The sequence below is a fragment of the Chiloscyllium plagiosum genome, chromosome 16 (assembly GCF_004010195.1).
Source record: "Chiloscyllium plagiosum isolate BGI_BamShark_2017 chromosome 16, ASM401019v2, whole genome shotgun sequence".
NCBI classification, from domain to species: Eukaryota; Metazoa; Chordata; class Chondrichthyes; order Orectolobiformes; family Hemiscylliidae; genus Chiloscyllium; species Chiloscyllium plagiosum.
The window spans coordinates 75,886,121-75,903,069 of record NC_057725.1 but is presented as its reverse complement, the minus strand read 5'-3'; the positions used below and the strand labels follow the sequence as shown (position 1 = coordinate 75,903,069).

Below are 16,949 nucleotides of genomic sequence, written 5' to 3'. Positions count from 1 at the left end.
GACGGGAGTGTTGACAGAGAGAGGGTATGATGGAGGGGGGTGATCACACACTGAGGGTATGATGGAAATGTTTGTTTGTCCCTCTGAGTGGAGTGGAAGTGTTGTGTCTCACTCCCATTGAGACGGGGAAGATGGAGGTGGGATGGCAAATTTTTGCCGTGCAGAGGGCTAGAAAAAAATTGGGGTCTTGAGGTCTAAGGAGAGGTGGTCCGTTATTCTCTCAGGAGGAGAGGATGTCTTAGACCCTGGCAGGTCAAAAGATGGCAATCAATGAAATGGCTAAATGCCGATTTGCTTCCAAAGTGTGGAGGTTTTATATTGGCACAGTGTTTAGGCTGGTAAAGTCTCTTCGTGTTTCTTGCTTTGTGGCCCATTATTACCAATACTCTCGAGTAACAGTGTGTCCCATGGATAAGCCTGTCTTGGTCGGAAGGTGCTGGGAGTATCCAGGCTCAGACTCGTCTGTTACATTCCAGAATAAATTATGTTTTAATAAGAGCTAGGGTCAGGTGTCGGCCATTCAGTCCTTCAAGCCTGCTCCACCATTCAATACGATCATGACCGATCTCATCTTCATCTCAACTCCCCTTTCCTGCCAGCTCTCCATAGCCTGTTAGTTATTAAGAATCTATCTATCTCCCGTATAGTTGCTCAATATCCTGGCCTCCACCACATGCTGGGGGAGTCAATTCCATAGATTCATGATCTTTCGAGAGAAGCAATTTCTCCTCATCTCTGCCTTAAATCTACTTCCTTTCATCCTAAACCTATGACTCCTCATTGTAGATTGTGCTACGTGTGTGTGTGGTGATCCCAAGTTATTCCCTCAGACAGTTCCAGTTGTCCACTATGAGCCGGTATTCACTGTACTGCTGTGCAGTTTAAAACACTAGGAGAGCACCTTCTGTGCCCACATCTTTATTGAAAGATGACATGGATGTTATCCCTCATTCCAGGTGTCAATGATCCATCCTCCAAGACTCATACCAGCTCAGGACCTCGTTGCATTTGAGCAGCGCCGACTTTGTCGATCTCAACAACTTGCCAGACAACAGCAGCCTGAAACCTTCTTCCTTCTGAAGGGCAACATTGAGCCATTTGAGTCCAGGACTAGCTATGACAGTAAGAAGAGGTGAGACCATGCATTTACAGTTGCCCACTTTTATGTTCGCGTCCTTTTGCAATAAATGCCAACCTTCCTTTTGCCTTCCTTATGACCTGCTGTACCTGTAAACTGGTTTTCCATGATTCATGCACAAGGACACCCAGCACTCTGAAATTTCCATCAGTTTAGATGATAGGTTGCCTTTCTATTCCTCCAACTGGGGTGTTTCGCTTCACACTTTTCCACATTAATCTTCATTTGCCAAATGTTGATCTATTCATCTAACCTACCCATATCCATTTATAAATTTCATATTTCTTCATTGCATTTTATTTTCTCACCTATTTTAATGTCATCTGCAAATTTGGCTATAGTACTTTGTACCCCCAGTTCCAAATCATAAATATAGATTGTAAATAATTGAGACCTAGCTCTTACACCTGTGGCACCTCACTGGTTACACTTTGCCAATCTGAAAATGACATATTTACAGCAACTCTCTGTTTCCTACTGGCCGTTCCTCTACCCTTTCCAATATATCAATCCCAAAGCCATTAGCTTTATCTGATGGATTAGCTTTTTCTGTGGTAATGTATTTTGAGTACCTTTTGGAAGTTTAAATTTATAACATCTATTGGTTCTCCTTCATCCACCTTGTTTGTTACATCCTCAAAGAGGATAAATATGACAATGGTTATTTTCTTTTCAAAACATCATGCTAACTCTGCCTGATTATTTTATGTTATAGCCTTCTAAATCTCCTACTATAACATCCTTGAAGTTTATTTGAAGTTTAAGACACTAGTTTCAAACCCAAGTTTCTCATCTTCAAAGTGAAGGATATGGAAGACTGTGCAGTTGGTGGTTGACATGTCATGATATGAATGTATTTAGCTAAGAATTGGTTTGTTCCTCACTCCCCAGGTTAAAGAGACGGTGTGAGAGAAGAAGAGCAGAGAAGACCATCAGCAAACCCACTCAGCCATCGCAGCAGCAAGGCCCCCCTGATCCCCCAGAGACTCTGAAGATTGAAAGCAGAGTCTGTGTGGTAAAATACAATAATATTCAGTATTTTCTTACTGGGAAGAGCTTGGGAAATGTTCATGTCAAAAGGGCCCTGGCTGCAATTGATCAGCTGCCTTTTATTACAAGAGGATTTGGATACGAGAAGAAACAGTCTTGCTGCAGTTGTACAGAGTCTTATGTGAGACCACATTAAGTACAGTTTTAATCGTCTGACCTAAGGATGGACATACTTGGAACAGCAGAGATTTAGTCTCCGTGAGGTGGAGAGAAATTGAGGATAAGGGGCCTGTATTCTCTCCAACTTAAAAGCATGAAAGGGGATTGATTCAGAAGTAAACAACTTTTGCAGGACCTGACAGGGTGGGTATAGAAAGAGTACTTCTCCCAGCTGGGGATCTCAAACCGGAGGGTCACTCTCAGAATATGAGAAGAGTCAGTTGGGACTGAGATGAAGACAATTTCTTCAGTCAGTGGGTGGTGAATCTTTGGAGTTCTGTACCCCAAAGGGCTGAGGAAGCTCCATCATTGAGTGTATTCTTCAGGCATTGACCACGTAGAGAGAGGGACCTTTTGGCCAGAGTCCTTTCACCAGCTGTAAGAGACACACCACCTCCCTGTGGCAACACACTGGCCCGAGTTATTTTCACCCAAGGCTGGGTTCAGCAAAGTCCCAGCAGTGGGTCTGTGGTGAAGGAGAGAGACATTTGTTTATTTACTTCATAGATGGTGGATTTTGCTGGAAAGATTACCATGTACTACCCTTGCTCCATTAGAATTACAAAGGTGTCAGCACAGAAGCCATTCAGAGCCGTGTGTCTGTTCCAGTGTCTGCTAGAGCAATGCAGCTATTCCCATACTCCCTGTGTTCAGAAGGTGGTGCTGCTGCAGTCCGTGTGCTGTAGGTACAGAGAGAGTTCCAGGCGTTTGACCCAGTGACAGTGAAGGAACGATGATATATTTCCAAGACAGGGTGATGACTGACCTGGAGGGGAAGTTGCAGGGGGTGGTGTTCCCATGTGTCTGCTGCACTTGACCTTCTAAACGGAAGTGGCCATGGGTTTGGAAGGAACAGTGGGTCTGAGAGATCAGGATAAGTGGCAGTAGAGTTACAGTTGCTCCTGGCATCATTGTTGTGTTCTCACTCCATTTATCCTCGTTAGGTAATCTGCTGGTGATGGACAGAATACCCAGAACCATAGGAGAGCAGAGCTCCAATTACAGAGGCTATTACACTGCTAGTATGTGCTTCAGATAATGGACGGGTTATCGGGAATGCTGTCAGTGGAGCTCGGGGATCTCAGCTGGCGGTTGTTGGGATCAGAGGTTCTGGGCACATGGTGAGTTTCTATCTGGATGAGGATGCCTAACTGTTGTGTTTCATAGCAGGATCCAAGAGACAGTCAGTCAGCACCTGATACTTCAGGAAGATTTCGCCTCTCTCTGGGTGAGTGACAACAAAGAATATGTGTCTCTGATTTTGCTGTCTGCTGTCTGAAACTAATGAATAAACTGCAGCTTCTGTACCCTTCCGTCTGACCACCAGAACTCCTCTCCACTCCTCTCTGTTTCTCTCTCCTTCTCCTCTGTCCATAAGCCTGTCCCTCTCTCCCTCATCTCCTCCTCAGTCCATGTGCGTATGCTCACATGCTGTCATGTCCTAACCATGTCCCCCCCCAACTCTGCCATGCTCTCCCCTGCTCTGTAAGCCTCCCCCATCCCTCTTATTCTACCCTGTGCCCCCTCATCCCAACACTGGGTCCCCTTGTTTTGCTGTTTGCCTCCTGCTCAGCTGTTTTGTTGTTGATGTGATTAATGTTCTGAATTCTGGGTAGGTTCATGTGATACTTGCCTGGGGGACCAGCTTTGTCCGTTAGCAACACCAGCAGAGTTGCATTGCTTTGCATCCACCAGGAAGAATGCTAAAGAAAGACAAGATGCCAGCACCAATACGGAGCAGGGTCCTGAGCCTGAGCTGCAGCCACCTCCAGGTAGTCCACACATTGTCTTCTCTTGTATTTATCAGACTGTCAAGCTGAAGCCATTGGCTCCTTTGCAGTGGGTGTCAGCTGGCTATTCTCCTTTCGAGGCATCCAATCCAACGGGTAATCATCCCCTTCTTATTTTTAAGTTCCACCCATATGACTTCACTGGACTATCTCCCAAGAATATGCTCCCTAAGTACAGCCTTAATGTTCTCCTTAACCACAAACATCTCTCCCCCTCCTCTCTCGCCTCCCGTTCTGTCCTTCCTATAGCATTGATTCCAGAACCCAGGCTTCCTAGCTCTGAGGTAGGCTCACTACAACTGTAACACATGAGGCCCACTCTAGGCTTGCCAGATCCTGTCTAATGATATTGAAATTGGCCTTCCCCAAATGTAGACACTTAACCTCTCCACTATCCTTTCCCTCTCCAGAATGACTTTGAAACTGAAAGGTATGGTCACTGTTCCCAAAATATTTGCCCTCTGAAATTTCCATAATACCATAAGGCCATAGAGGTAGGAGCAGAAATTTGCCATTCAGCCCATCGAGTCTGCCCCGCCATTCAATCATGGCTGGTAAGTCTCTCAACCCCTTTCTCCTGCTTTCTTCCTGTAACCTCGATCTCTTGATATTCAAGAACCTATCAATCTCAGTCTTAAATATACTCAATGATCTGTCCTCCACAGCCTCTATGGCAGCGAATTCCACAGATTCCCCACTCTCTGGTTGAAGATGTTTCTCCTTATGTCCATTCTAAAGGGTCTTCCCTTTACTCCAAGGCCATGCCCTCGGGTCCTAGTCTCTCCTACCAATGGAAACATCTTCCCAACGCCTACTCTGTCCATGCCATTCAGTATTCTGTAAGTTTCAATTAGTTCCCCATTCATCCTTGTAAACTCCATCGGGATAAATGCGAGGTGCTGCATTTTGGGAAAGCAAATCTTTGCAGGACTTATACACTTAATGGTAAGGTCCGAGGGAGTGTTGCTGAACAAAGAGACCTTGGAGTGCAGGTTCATAGCTCCTTGAAAGTGGAGTCGCAGGTAGATAGGATAGTGAGGAAGGCGTCTGGTATGCTTTCCTTTATTGGTCAGAGTATTGAGTACAGGAGTTGGGAGGTCATGTTGCAGCTGTACAGGACATTGGTTAGGCCACTGTTGGAATATTGCGTGCAATTCTGGTCTCCTTCCTATCGGAAAGATGTTGTGAAACGTATAGGGTTGCCAGGGTTGGAAGATTTGATTTATAAAGCTTGGGCTGTTTTCCCTGGAGCATCAGAGGCTGAGGGGTGACCTTATAGAGGTTTATAAAATCATGAGGGGCATGGACAGGGTACATAGACAAAGTCTTTTCCCTGGGTTGGGGGAGTCCAGAACTAGAGGGCATAGATTTAGGGTGAGAGGAAGATATTAAAGAGACCTAAGGGGCAACTTTTTCACACAGAGAGTGGTACGTGTGTGGAATGAGCTGCCAGAGGATGTGGTGGAGGCTGGTACAATTGCAACATTTAAGAGGCATTTGGATGGGTATATGAATAGGAAGGGTTTGGAGGGATATGGACCAGGTGCAGGCAGGTGGGACTAGATTGGGTTGGGATATCTGGTCGGCATGGACGTGTTGGACCGAAGGGTCTGTTTCCATATGTTAAGTTTTTCATTCCTGGGACCATTCTCATGAACTCCTCAGAATACACTGCAGGACCAATACATCTCAAAACTGTGCACAATACTCCACATGTGCTCTGACCAGAGCCTTTTGGAGCCTCAGAAGTACATCCCTGCTTTTATATTCAAGTCCTCTCAAAATAAATACCATCATTGCATTTACCTTCCTAACTACTGACTCAACCTGCAAGTTTACCTTGAAGAATCCTGGATGAGAACTCGCAAGTCTCTTTTGCACTTCAGACTTCTGAATTTGTTTCCCCATTTTGAAAATAACCCATGCCTCTATTCCTACTACCAAAGTGCATGACCTCACACTTTCCCATGTTGTACTCCATCTGCCACTTCTTAGCCTACTCTCCTAATCTGTCCAAATCCTTCTGTAGCCTCCCTGCCTCCTCAATGCTACCTGTCCCTCTACCTATATTTGTATCATTTGCAACTGTCGCCAGAATGCCCTCAGTTCCTTCATCTAGATCGTTAATGTACTACTTCTTTGACCACTCTCCCAACCTGCCCAAATCCTTCTGTAGCCTCCCTGCCTCCTCAATGCTCCCTGTCCCTCTACCTATATTTGTATCATTTGCAACTGTAGCCAGAATGCCCTCAGTTCCTTCATCTAGATCGTTAATGTATAAAGTGAAAGGTTGTGGTCCCCACACTGAGCCTTTTGGAACACCACTTGTCACCGGCTGCCATCCTGAGAAGGACCCTTTTATCCCCACTCTCATCTTTCTGCCAGACAGCCCAGCTTCTATCCATGCTAACATCTCGCCTCTAACACCTTGGGCCCTTATCTTACTCAGTAGCGTCCTTGTGGCACCTTGTCAAAGGCCTTCTTGATGGTAGATAACATCCATTGGCTCTCCTTGGTCTAACCTGCTTGTTACTTTTTCAAAGAATTCTAGCAGATTTGTCAGGCATGACCTCCCCTTCATGAAACCATGCTGACTTTGCCCTATTTTACCATAAACTTCTAAGTATTCAGAAATCTCATCCTTCACAATGGATTCCAGGATCTTACCCCATGACCAAGGTTAATCGGTCTATAATTTTCCATTTTTTGCCTTATTCCCTCTTTAAGCAGGGGTTTCATGTTAGTGATTTTCCAGTCCTCTGGGACCCTCGCAGATTACCACTAATGCCTCCACTATCTCTTCAGCCATCTCCCTTAGAACTCTGGGGTGTAGTCCATCTGGTCCAGGTGATTTATCCACCTTCAGGCCATTCAGATTTTCTAGCACCTTCTCCTTGGTGATGGCTCTGACCCTCACTCTGTTGAACTTTTGGGATATTACTCATGTCTTCCACCACGAAGACTGACACAAAGTAATTATTCAGTTCCTCAGCCATTTCTAGTTCCCCACTATTATCTCTCCAACATCATTTTCCTGCAGCCCAATGTCTACTGTTACCTCTCTTTTGCCTTTATATATCTAAAGAAACTCTGACAGCCTTCCTTTATATGACTGGCTAGCTTACCCTCATATTTAATCTTCTCTCTCCTTATTTCCTTTTTGTTGTCCTCTGTTGGTCTTTGTAAGCTTCCTAACCCTCTGGTTTCCCACTGCCCTTTGCCACATTATATGCTTTCTCTTTTATGCATTAGATGCTATCCCTGCCTTCCCTAGTCAGCCACGGTTGCCCCATCCTCCCTGTACCAGGCTTCTTTTCCTCGGGATGAATCTCTGCTGTATCTCCTGAAGTACTCCCAGAAACTCCTGCCATTGCCGTTTCACTGTTTTTCCTGTTCGGCAACAAAAGCTGCTCCAAAAAGCCATCTTGTACACATTCCACAAATTCCTTTCCTTGCAATCCACTCCCAACATGATTTTCCCAGTCCACCTGCATATTGGAATCCTCCATGATCATTGTAACTTTGCCTTTTCTACATATCTTTTCTATCTCCTGGTATACCTTGCACCCCAGCTGCTGACTACTGTTTGGCAGGCCTGTATATAACTCTAACTATGGTTTTCTCACCTTTGCAGTTCCTCAGATTCTACCCACACAGATTCTACACCATCTGACGTTACCACTTTATCAGCTTCATTCCCTGGGATTAATCCATCTCTAATTGCACTGTCTATGTGCTGGCCCAATAGCTCTCCAATCATGAATAATTACGGACAATTACTCTCCAAACTGGAGGAGGAGGCTCCACAAAGGAGTGATACAGTAGCTCAGTGGTTAGCACTGCTGCCTCTTAGTGCCAGGGACCCAGGTTCAATTCCAACCTTGGGCGACTGTTCACATGGACTTTGCACATCCTCACTCTGTCTGCGTGGGTTTCCTCCAGGTGCTCTGGTTTCCTTCCACGGACCAAAGCTGTGCAAGGTTAGGTCATGCTAAATTGCCCATAGTGTCGATGGATGTGCAGGCTGGGTGGATTAGCCATGGAAAATGTGGAGTTACAGGTAACAGGGTGGATCTGGGTAGAATGCTCTTCAGACGGTTGATGTGGACTTGATGGGCTGAATGGCCTGCTTGCATGCTGGAGGAATTCTATGATTCTGTGAAAGATTCCTATCCTTAATGATGATGGACCCCCATGCATATCACCCTAAAAGAGAATGCTGAAGTATTCGTCACAATCTTTACTCTCATGTGCCAAATGGATGTTTGATCTCATCCTCCTCCAGATATCTCCATCACAGATCCAGCCATTTCGATTCACTCCCATGTGATATTGTGAAATAATTAGAGACACTGGCTTCTGCAAAGTATGGATCCTGATAATATTCCGCCAATAGTACTGAAGGCTTGTGCTCCAGCACTGCCCCTCCCCGAGCCAAGCTGTTCCAATACAGATACAGCACTGGCATCTACCCGACAATGTGGAAAATTACCCAGGTGTGTCCTGTACATAAACATCAGGACAAATCCAACCGGCCAATTCCCGTCCCACCAGTCTCCTCTCCATCCTCAGTAACGTGATGGAAGGGGTCAGTAACAGGGCTATCAAGCAGCACCTGCTCAGCAATAACCTGCTCAGTGACTCCCAGTTTGGGATCCCCCAGGGTCACTCAGCTCCCGACCTCATTCCAGCCTTGATTCAAACATTGACAGAAAAGCTGAATTCCAGAGGGGAGGGGAGAGGGACAGCCCTTGACATCAAGGCTGGATTCGACCGAGTGTGGCATCAGGGGGGCTTTAGTCAAGCTGGAGTCAGTGTGTATCATGGGACAAACTCTCTGATGGTTAGAGTCATACCTGGCACGTAGGACGATGATTGTGGTTGTTGGAGGGTCAGTCATCTCAGCTCCAGGACATCCCTGCAGGAGTCCCTCAGGATAGTGTCCTCGGCCCAACATTTTCAGCTGCTTCATCAATGACCTTCCCTCCACCAGAAGGTCAGAAGTGGGGATGTTCGCTGATGATCGCACAATATTCAGCACCATTCACGTCTCCTCAGATACTGAAGCAGTCCGTGTTCAAATGCATCAAGAAATTTATTTCAATGCAAGTGGTCTTACAGCTGAGACAGATGGGAACGTGGGACTGGGACATATAGCTATTACAGAAACATAGCTGAGGAAGGAACAGATCTGGTAGTCCAATGTTCTGAGGTTTAGATGCTATAGGAAGGATAGAAAGGGAGGCAAGAGTAGGGAATGAGTAGGGAATTTTTGATGAGGAAAACATTACTGCTGTATTTAGAGAGGATATTTCTAAGGGATCATCCAGTGAAGCTACATAGGTGGAATACAGAAATAAGAGGGGGATGATCCCCTTGATGGGATTGTGCTGCAGGTCCCTTGATAGTCAGATGGAAATTGAAGAACAAATATGTGGAGAGATCTCAGATATATGGAAGAATAATAAGATTGTGATAGTAGGCGATTTTAACTTTCAGAACATAGACTGGGACTGCCATAATGTTAAGGGTTTGGATGGTGAGGAAATTCTTAATTTTATTAAAGAAAAAATTCTTTGTCAATATGTAGATGTACCTGCTACAAAAGGAGCAAAGCTTAACATTCTCTTGGGAAATAAGGCAGGGCAGGTGACTGAGGGGTCAGTAGGGGAGCACTTTGGCATCATTCTATGAGTTTTAAAATGGTTATGGAGAAGGATAGAGCTGAAAATGTGTTGCTGGAAAAGCGCAGCAGGTCAGGCAGCATCCAGGGAACAGGAGAATCGACGTTTCGGGCATAAGCCCTTCTACAGGAGAAGGATAGGCCTTGTATAAAAGTTAAAGTTCTTAATGGGAGTAAGGCGAACTTTGATGAGATGAGACAGGAATTTCCAAGAATGAATTGGAGTAGACTGTTCACAGATAAACGGATGACTGGCAAGTGTGAGACTTTCAAAAGTGAGATAATAAGAGTTCAGAGGCTGTTAGAGTGAAGGGTAAGACTAGTAACAGTAGGAAATATTGGATGAATAAAGATATTGAGGCTCTGGTCAAGAATGAGAAGGAGTGATATATGTTAGGTGTCGTCAACTGGGATCAAGTGAACCTCTTGAAGAGATTCAGAAACCTCATATGCCTTGTCTGGTTTCTCTAGCTACTGATAGAGTGCACCTCTACTGTCACCAGTGTCAGCATGGTTTCATGAAGGGCAGGATGTTCTTGACAAATGTGCTGTAGTTCTTTGAAGATGTAACCAGCAGGGTAGATAATGGGGATCCAGTGGCTGTGGTATATCTAGACTTCCAGAAGGCATTTTACAAGGTGACGCATAAAAGACTGATCCAGAAGGTTCGACCCCAGGGGGTTAAGTATTGGCTTGGATAGAGGATTCGCTGACTGACAGAAAGCAGAGGGTTGGGATAAATGGGTCCTTCTCTGGATGGTGAACTATAAATAGTGGGGTGCCGCAGGATTCCATTCTTGGACCTGAACTATTTACAATCTGTATAAACTTTCTGAAGGGAGGGACAGAGTGTAATGTACTAAAGTTTGCAGATGATACTAAACAAGGTGGGGTGGCAGGCTGTGATGAGGAGATAAAGAGTTTAAAAATGGATATTGATAGGTTGGGAGAATGGACCAGAATCTGCCAGATGGAGTTTAATCTCGGTAAGTGTGAGGGTATCCATCCTCCTGGAAAAATTAAAGGCAAATTATTATTTAAATGGGAAGCAGTTTCAAAATACGTTAGTGCAGAGGGATCTGGGTGTCTCTGTGCATGAATCACAGAAAGTGGGTGTGCAGAGAGGTGCAGCATATAATAAGAAAGGCAAATGGAATCTAGACATTTAATGCAAAAGGACTGGATTATGAAAGTGAAGAAGTGTTGTTCCAATTGTGTACAGTGTTGGTGAGACCCACACCTGGAGTATTGGGTCCAGTCATTGTCTCCTCACCTGAGGAAGGATGTGGTGGCACTGGAGACAGTTCAGGGAGGGTCACCAGGTTGGTCCCAGGGATGAAAGGGCTGTCATATGAGGAGCGGTTCAATAGCTTGGGCTTGTACTCACTGGAGTTCAGCAGAATGAGGGGATGGATCTGATTGAGGGATTTAAAATGCTGAAGGGGATTGATAAGGTGGTCATTGAACAGATGCTCCCTCTTGTGGGACAGTATTAAACAAGAGGTCATATATACAGAGTGAGAGAAGGTAGGTCCACAATTACTTCGCTCAGCGGAATCTGTGGAACTCACTGCCCCAGAGTACAGTGGAGGCAGAATCAAATCAACAGACTCAACAAAGAAATGGACATGTTTCCGATGAAAGGTGGGATAAAGAGCTGTGGGGAGCAGGCAGGGAAGCAGGGTCAAGACCAGGATAAGATCAGCCATGATCATGTTAAATGGAGGAGTGGGCTTGAAGGGCTGAATTGCCTCCTCCTGCTCCTAATTCCTGTGTTCCTCTGTACACTGCTGTCTCCACTGCAGGCGGGGGTGCTTCTCCTCAGAGGCGGGCTGTATAGATTGTGTTTGGCTCTCTATCGTCCGTCCCTTGGAGCTGACCATTGCACTGACCACTCTGCTTTCTCTTTGCTTTTCTGAAGCTGCTAAATCCTTCAAGGATGCTGGAATCCTCACCTGCTCTGAGATCGGGAATGATCAGCCAATCACTGCTACTGCAGGTTTGATCTTTCACCTTTTACTTTGTGGTTCAGTTGTTAAGGAGTGAGTGAAGTCTCCTTCATACGGTGTAACTCAGCAGCAGCAGCAGCAGCAGCCATGTCCCAGCTCAGGAACGGGCACCTCCTTCCCCCACTTCCCAATCTTACTGACGCTAAGGACTGACAGCAAGGAAAGGTGGGAGACACTGTTCACCAGACACTCAGCTCTACTCACCCACATTCACTGGACCAAATGATTGTATTCTGTGTTGTAATGACTCCATGGTATGAACTTAATTGAATGATAGGTTTCTGTACAGAAGCTGCAGACTAGAACAGTGTTAACATCAGTCAGATGCAAGGAATGGCTTCTGATGTTATTTCCAGGCTCCATTCATCTCCTGTGCCTTGTCTCCCACACTACCCTCTTTTCTCTCTCCCTCTCCAGGTCACCCTCTGGTTTCATGTCTCTCCTGCTCGTCCATTCCTTCTCTGCTCGTTTAGCTCTCTATTCCCTTTACTCTCCTATTCCCTTCAATAATGCAGGGGATTAATAATTCACAGCCACCCTGACTTGCAGTGGGTCCGGAGGAGCTGGGCACACGTGCAACCTTCAGTATTTTGTCTGAGTTTTGAATCTGGAGTCTTACTGAGGCAGGTTTGTGTTAGCCCTCACTCAAACAGCTTCTCCAGCAGCCTCTGTTTGCTGTCTCTCATGGTGTTTGCTGATTCTTGGATACAAACAGCTTGTGTGCAGCCATTACCTGATAGGTATTAGAGCATGACAGCAGGTGAGTGACCAGCAACAGCCAGCCTGCAACCTGACAGCTTTGGTCAATCCAGCTGCCAACAGCTGCTTACCTTCCCCCACAGCCCCCATCTTTGCCTCAAACCACCATTCTCAGCCCAACCCCAACCCCACTCAGTTGTGCTGCTGCACCCTCTCAACATTCCACCAGTCCAAACCAGGGACAGCTCCTGTCCCAGGTCAGTCCGATACTGGGATCGGAGCCAGCTCCTGTCCCGGGTCAGTCCGATACTGGAATCGGAGCCAGCTCCTGTCCCAGGTCAGTCCGATACTGGGATCGGAGCCTATCCTGTCCCGGGTCGGTCTGAGACTGGGATTGGGGCCAGCTCCTGTCCCGGGTTGTACTGAGACTGGGATTGGGGACAGCTCCTGTCCCAGGTAGGTCTGAGACTGGGATTGGGACAGCTCCTGTCCCGGGTCAGTCTGAGACTGGGATTGGGGCCAGCTCCTGTCCCGGGTCAGTCTGAGTATGGGATTGGGGCCAGCTCCTGTCCCCGGTCGGTCTAAGACTGGGATTGGGGACAGCTCCTGTCCCGGGTCAGTCTGAGACTGGGATTGGGGCCAGCTCCTGTCCCGGGTCAGTCTGAGACTGGGATTGGGGCCAGCTCCTGTCCCGGGTCGGTCTGAGACTGGGATTGGGGCCAGCTACTGTCCCGGGTCAGTCTAAGACTGGGATTGGGGCCAGCTCCTGTCCCGGGTCGGTCTGAGACTGGGATTGGAGCCAGCTCCAGTCCCCAGTCGGTCTGAGACTGGGATTGGGGCCAGCCCCTGTCCCGGGTCGGTCTGAGACTGAGTTTGGGGACAGCTCCTGTCCCGGGTCGGTCTGAGACTGGGATTGGGGCCAGCTCCTGTCCCGGGTCGGTCTGAGACTGGGATTGGGGCCAGCTCCTGTCCCGGGTCAGTCTGAGACTGGGATTGGGGCCAGCTCGTGTCCCGGGTCGGTCTGAGACTGGGATTGGGGCCAGCTCCTGTCCCGGGTCGGTCTGAGACTGGGATTGGGGCCAGCTCCTGTCCCGCGTCGGTCTGAGACTGGGATTGGGGGCCAGCTCCTGTCCCGGGTCAGTCTGAGACTGGGATTGGGGCCAGCCCCTGTCCCGGGTCGGTCTGAGACTGAGTTTGGGGACAGCTCCTGTCCCGGGTAGGTCTGAGACTGGGATTGGGGCCAGCTCCTGTCCCGGGTCAGTCTGAGACTGGGATTGGGGCCAGCTCCTGTCCCGGGTCAGTCTGAGTATGGGTTTGGGGCCAGCTCCTGTCCCGGGTCAGTCTGAGACTGGGATTGGGGCCATCCTGACAGCAATATATAGTAATATGTTCACAACTGATATACCCAGGCAGTGGCCAATCCCAAAACACTACCCCTGCAGCGTGTTCGCCTATTCTCCTCCTCGACCCAAAAAAAGAGACTGTGTAGGGGAAGGTTTTATTTAATCTCTCTTGGTAATTTCGAGCGGAAGGGATTGAGGCGAGGGCAGGTACATGCTCCTCTTGCAGGATGTGGGACGTAAGGGTCACCACTGGTGACCCGCTCACTTCCCCTGGGAGATCTGCACCCAACTCCAGATCCTCACAGACCGTGTTAGGGAACTGGAGCTGGAGCTGGATGAACTTCGGATCATTCGGGAGGCTGAGGGGGTGATAGAGAGGGGTTATAGGGAGATAGTCCCACCTACGTTACAGGATAAAGGTAGCTGGGTGACCATCAGGAGAGGGAAAGGGAACAGGCAGCCAGTGCAGGGACTCTCTGTGGCCATCCCCTCAGCAATAACTGTACCACTTTGGATACAGTTGGGTACAATCTGCCAGGGAAAGCCACGGCAGCCAGGTCTCTGGCACTGAGCCTGGCTCTGTGGCTCAGAAGGGAAGTCTGGCACTGAGCCTGGCTCTGTGGCTCAGAAGGGAAGGGGGGAGAAAGAGAGAGATTGATAGTGAGAGGCGATTCAATGGTTAAAGGAACAGACAGAAGATCCTGTGGTCACGAACAAGACTCCTGGATGGCATGGTGCCTCCTGAGTGCCAGGGTCAGGGATTTGATGTCTTGGATTGGGTCCACAGGATTCTTCAGGGAAAGGGTGAGCAGCCAGAAGTCATGGTATACATCAGTACCAATGACATAGCCAGGAAAAGGGAGGAGGATCTGAAAAGTGAATATAGGGAGTTAGGAAGGAAGCTAACAGGCAGGACGACCAGAGCAGTAATCTCAGGAATGCTACAGGTGTCACGGGCTAGTGAGGCTAGGAACAGAGATCGAGTGCAGCTGAACATGTGGCTGCAGGGCTGGTGTAGGAGGGTGGGCTTCAGATATGTGGATCATTGGGATACCTTCTGGGGAAGGTGGGGCCTGTACAAGAAGGAGGGGTTGGACCTGAACTGGAGGGGCACCAATATCCTGGGCGGGAGGTTGCTAGAGCTCTTTGGGAGGATTTAAATTAGATTGGCAGGGGAATGGGAACCGGAGCTATGGATCAGAGGATGGTGGACAGGCAGTTACAGTGTGCAGAGAGTCTGTGAGGAGGGATAGACACTTGATAGGGCAAAGGTACAGTCAGTGTAATGGGTTGAAGTGTTTCTGTTTTAATACAAGAAGTATCAGGAGTCAGGGTGATGAACTTGGAGTTACAATGTAGTGGCCATTAAGGAGACATGGATATCACAGGGGCAGGAATGTTGTTGGATGTTCCAGGGTTTAGATGTTTCAAAAGGAACAGGGAGGGCGATAAAAGAGGTGGGGGAGTGGCATTGCTGATCAGGGATAGTATCACAGCTGCAGAAAGGGAGGCCATTGAGGAGGGTTTATGGGTGGAAGTCACTTTCTTAGGAGTTTTCTATAGACCCCCAACAGCAACAGAGACACAGAGGAGCAGATTGGAGGCAGCTTTTGGAAAGGTTCAGAAGTAACAGGGTTGTTGTCTTGGGTGACTTCAATTTCCCTGATATTGATTGGAACCTCTTTAGTTCAAATAGTTTGGTTGGAGCAGTTTTTGCCAGGTGTGTCCAGGAAAGGTTCCTGACTCAATATGTAGATAGACGATTAGTGGGGCGGCCATATTGGATTTTGTGCATGGCAACGAACCAGATCTGGTGTCTGTCTCAGTAGGAGAGCATTTTGGTGATAGCAGTCACAACTCCCTGACCTTTACTATAGTCATGGAGAGGGATAGGAGCAGACATATGGGAAAGTAGTTAATTGGGGGAGCGGGAATTACAATGGTGTTAGGCAGGAATTGGGATACCAAAATTGGGAACAGACATTCTCAGGGAAATGTAGAAATGTGGAGGTTGTTTAGGGAGCACTTGCTGACAGTACTGGACAGGTTTGTCCCACTGAGGCAAGGAAGGGATGGTAGTATGAAGGAACCTTGGATGACAAGGGATGTGGAACATCTAGTCAAGAGGAAGAAGAATGCTTACTTAAGATTGAGGAATCAAGGATCAGACAGGGCACTAGAGGGTTATAAGGTAGCCAAGAAGAAACGGAAGAATGGAGGAGGTAAATGAGGGTCTTAATGAATACTTTGCTTCAGTATTCACTACTGAGAGGGACCTTGTCATTTGTGGGTTCAGTGTGAAACAGACTGATATGCTCGTACAGGTTGATGTTAAGAGGAAGATGTGCTGGAACATTTGAAAGAAATGAGGATAGCTAAGCCTCCTGGGCCAGACGGGATAGACCCAAGGTTACTACTGGAAGCGAGGGAAGAAATTGCTGCGCCTTTGGTGATGATCTTTGTGTCCTCACTGTCCACTGAAGCAGGGCCAGATGATTGGAGGGTGATAAATGGTATTCCCTTGGGAAAAACAGACCAGTCAGTGGTGGGCAAAATATTGGCGAGGATTTATGATTACTTGGAAAACCATAGTTTGATTAGAGAGAGTCAGCATGGCTTTGTGAGGCAAAAGTGAGGACTGCAGAGTTTAGATCAGAGTGTTGCTGGAAAAGCACAGCAGGTCAGGCAGCATCCGAGGAGCAGGAAAATCGACATTTTGGGCATAAACCCTTTATCAGGAATACAGGCAGGGTGCCCGCAGAGTGGAGAGATAAATGAGAGGGGGGTGGGGCTGGCGAGAAGGTAACATAGAGTACAATTGGTCAATGGGGGTGGGGGTGGAGGTCTTAGGTCAGAGGGGAGGGTGGAGTGGAAGGGTGGGAAGGGAGATTGGCCGGTAGGACAGGTCATGGGGACAATGCTGAGCTGGAAGGTTGGAGCTGGGGTAAGGTGGGGGAAGGGGAAATGAGGAAACTGGTGAAATCCACATTGATGTTCGATAGATTCAGGATCAGTTCCTGCAGATTGGAGGGTGGTTAATGTTGTACCACTTTTTAAGAAAGGAGCAAGAGAGAAAGC

The 16,949-nt window shown here is 47.6% G+C and overlaps 1 protein-coding gene across 1 annotated transcript in view; it reads left to right on the top strand.

Moving 5' to 3' along the window:
- LOC122558020 (ciliogenesis and planar polarity effector 1-like) overlaps positions 1 to 16,949 on the top strand; it is a 68,184-nt gene that overhangs the window by 2,297 nt on the left and 48,938 nt on the right. Inside the window, exons 2-6 of the mRNA XM_043706354.1 lie at positions 957 to 1,132; positions 2,030 to 2,153; positions 3,515 to 3,575; positions 3,964 to 4,119; positions 11,742 to 11,819. Of these exons, the coding sequence (XP_043562289.1) occupies positions 957 to 1,132; positions 2,030 to 2,153; positions 3,515 to 3,575; positions 3,964 to 4,119; positions 11,742 to 11,819 (595 nt within the window). The remainder of the gene's footprint in view (positions 1 to 956; positions 1,133 to 2,029; positions 2,154 to 3,514; positions 3,576 to 3,963; positions 4,120 to 11,741; positions 11,820 to 16,949) is intronic.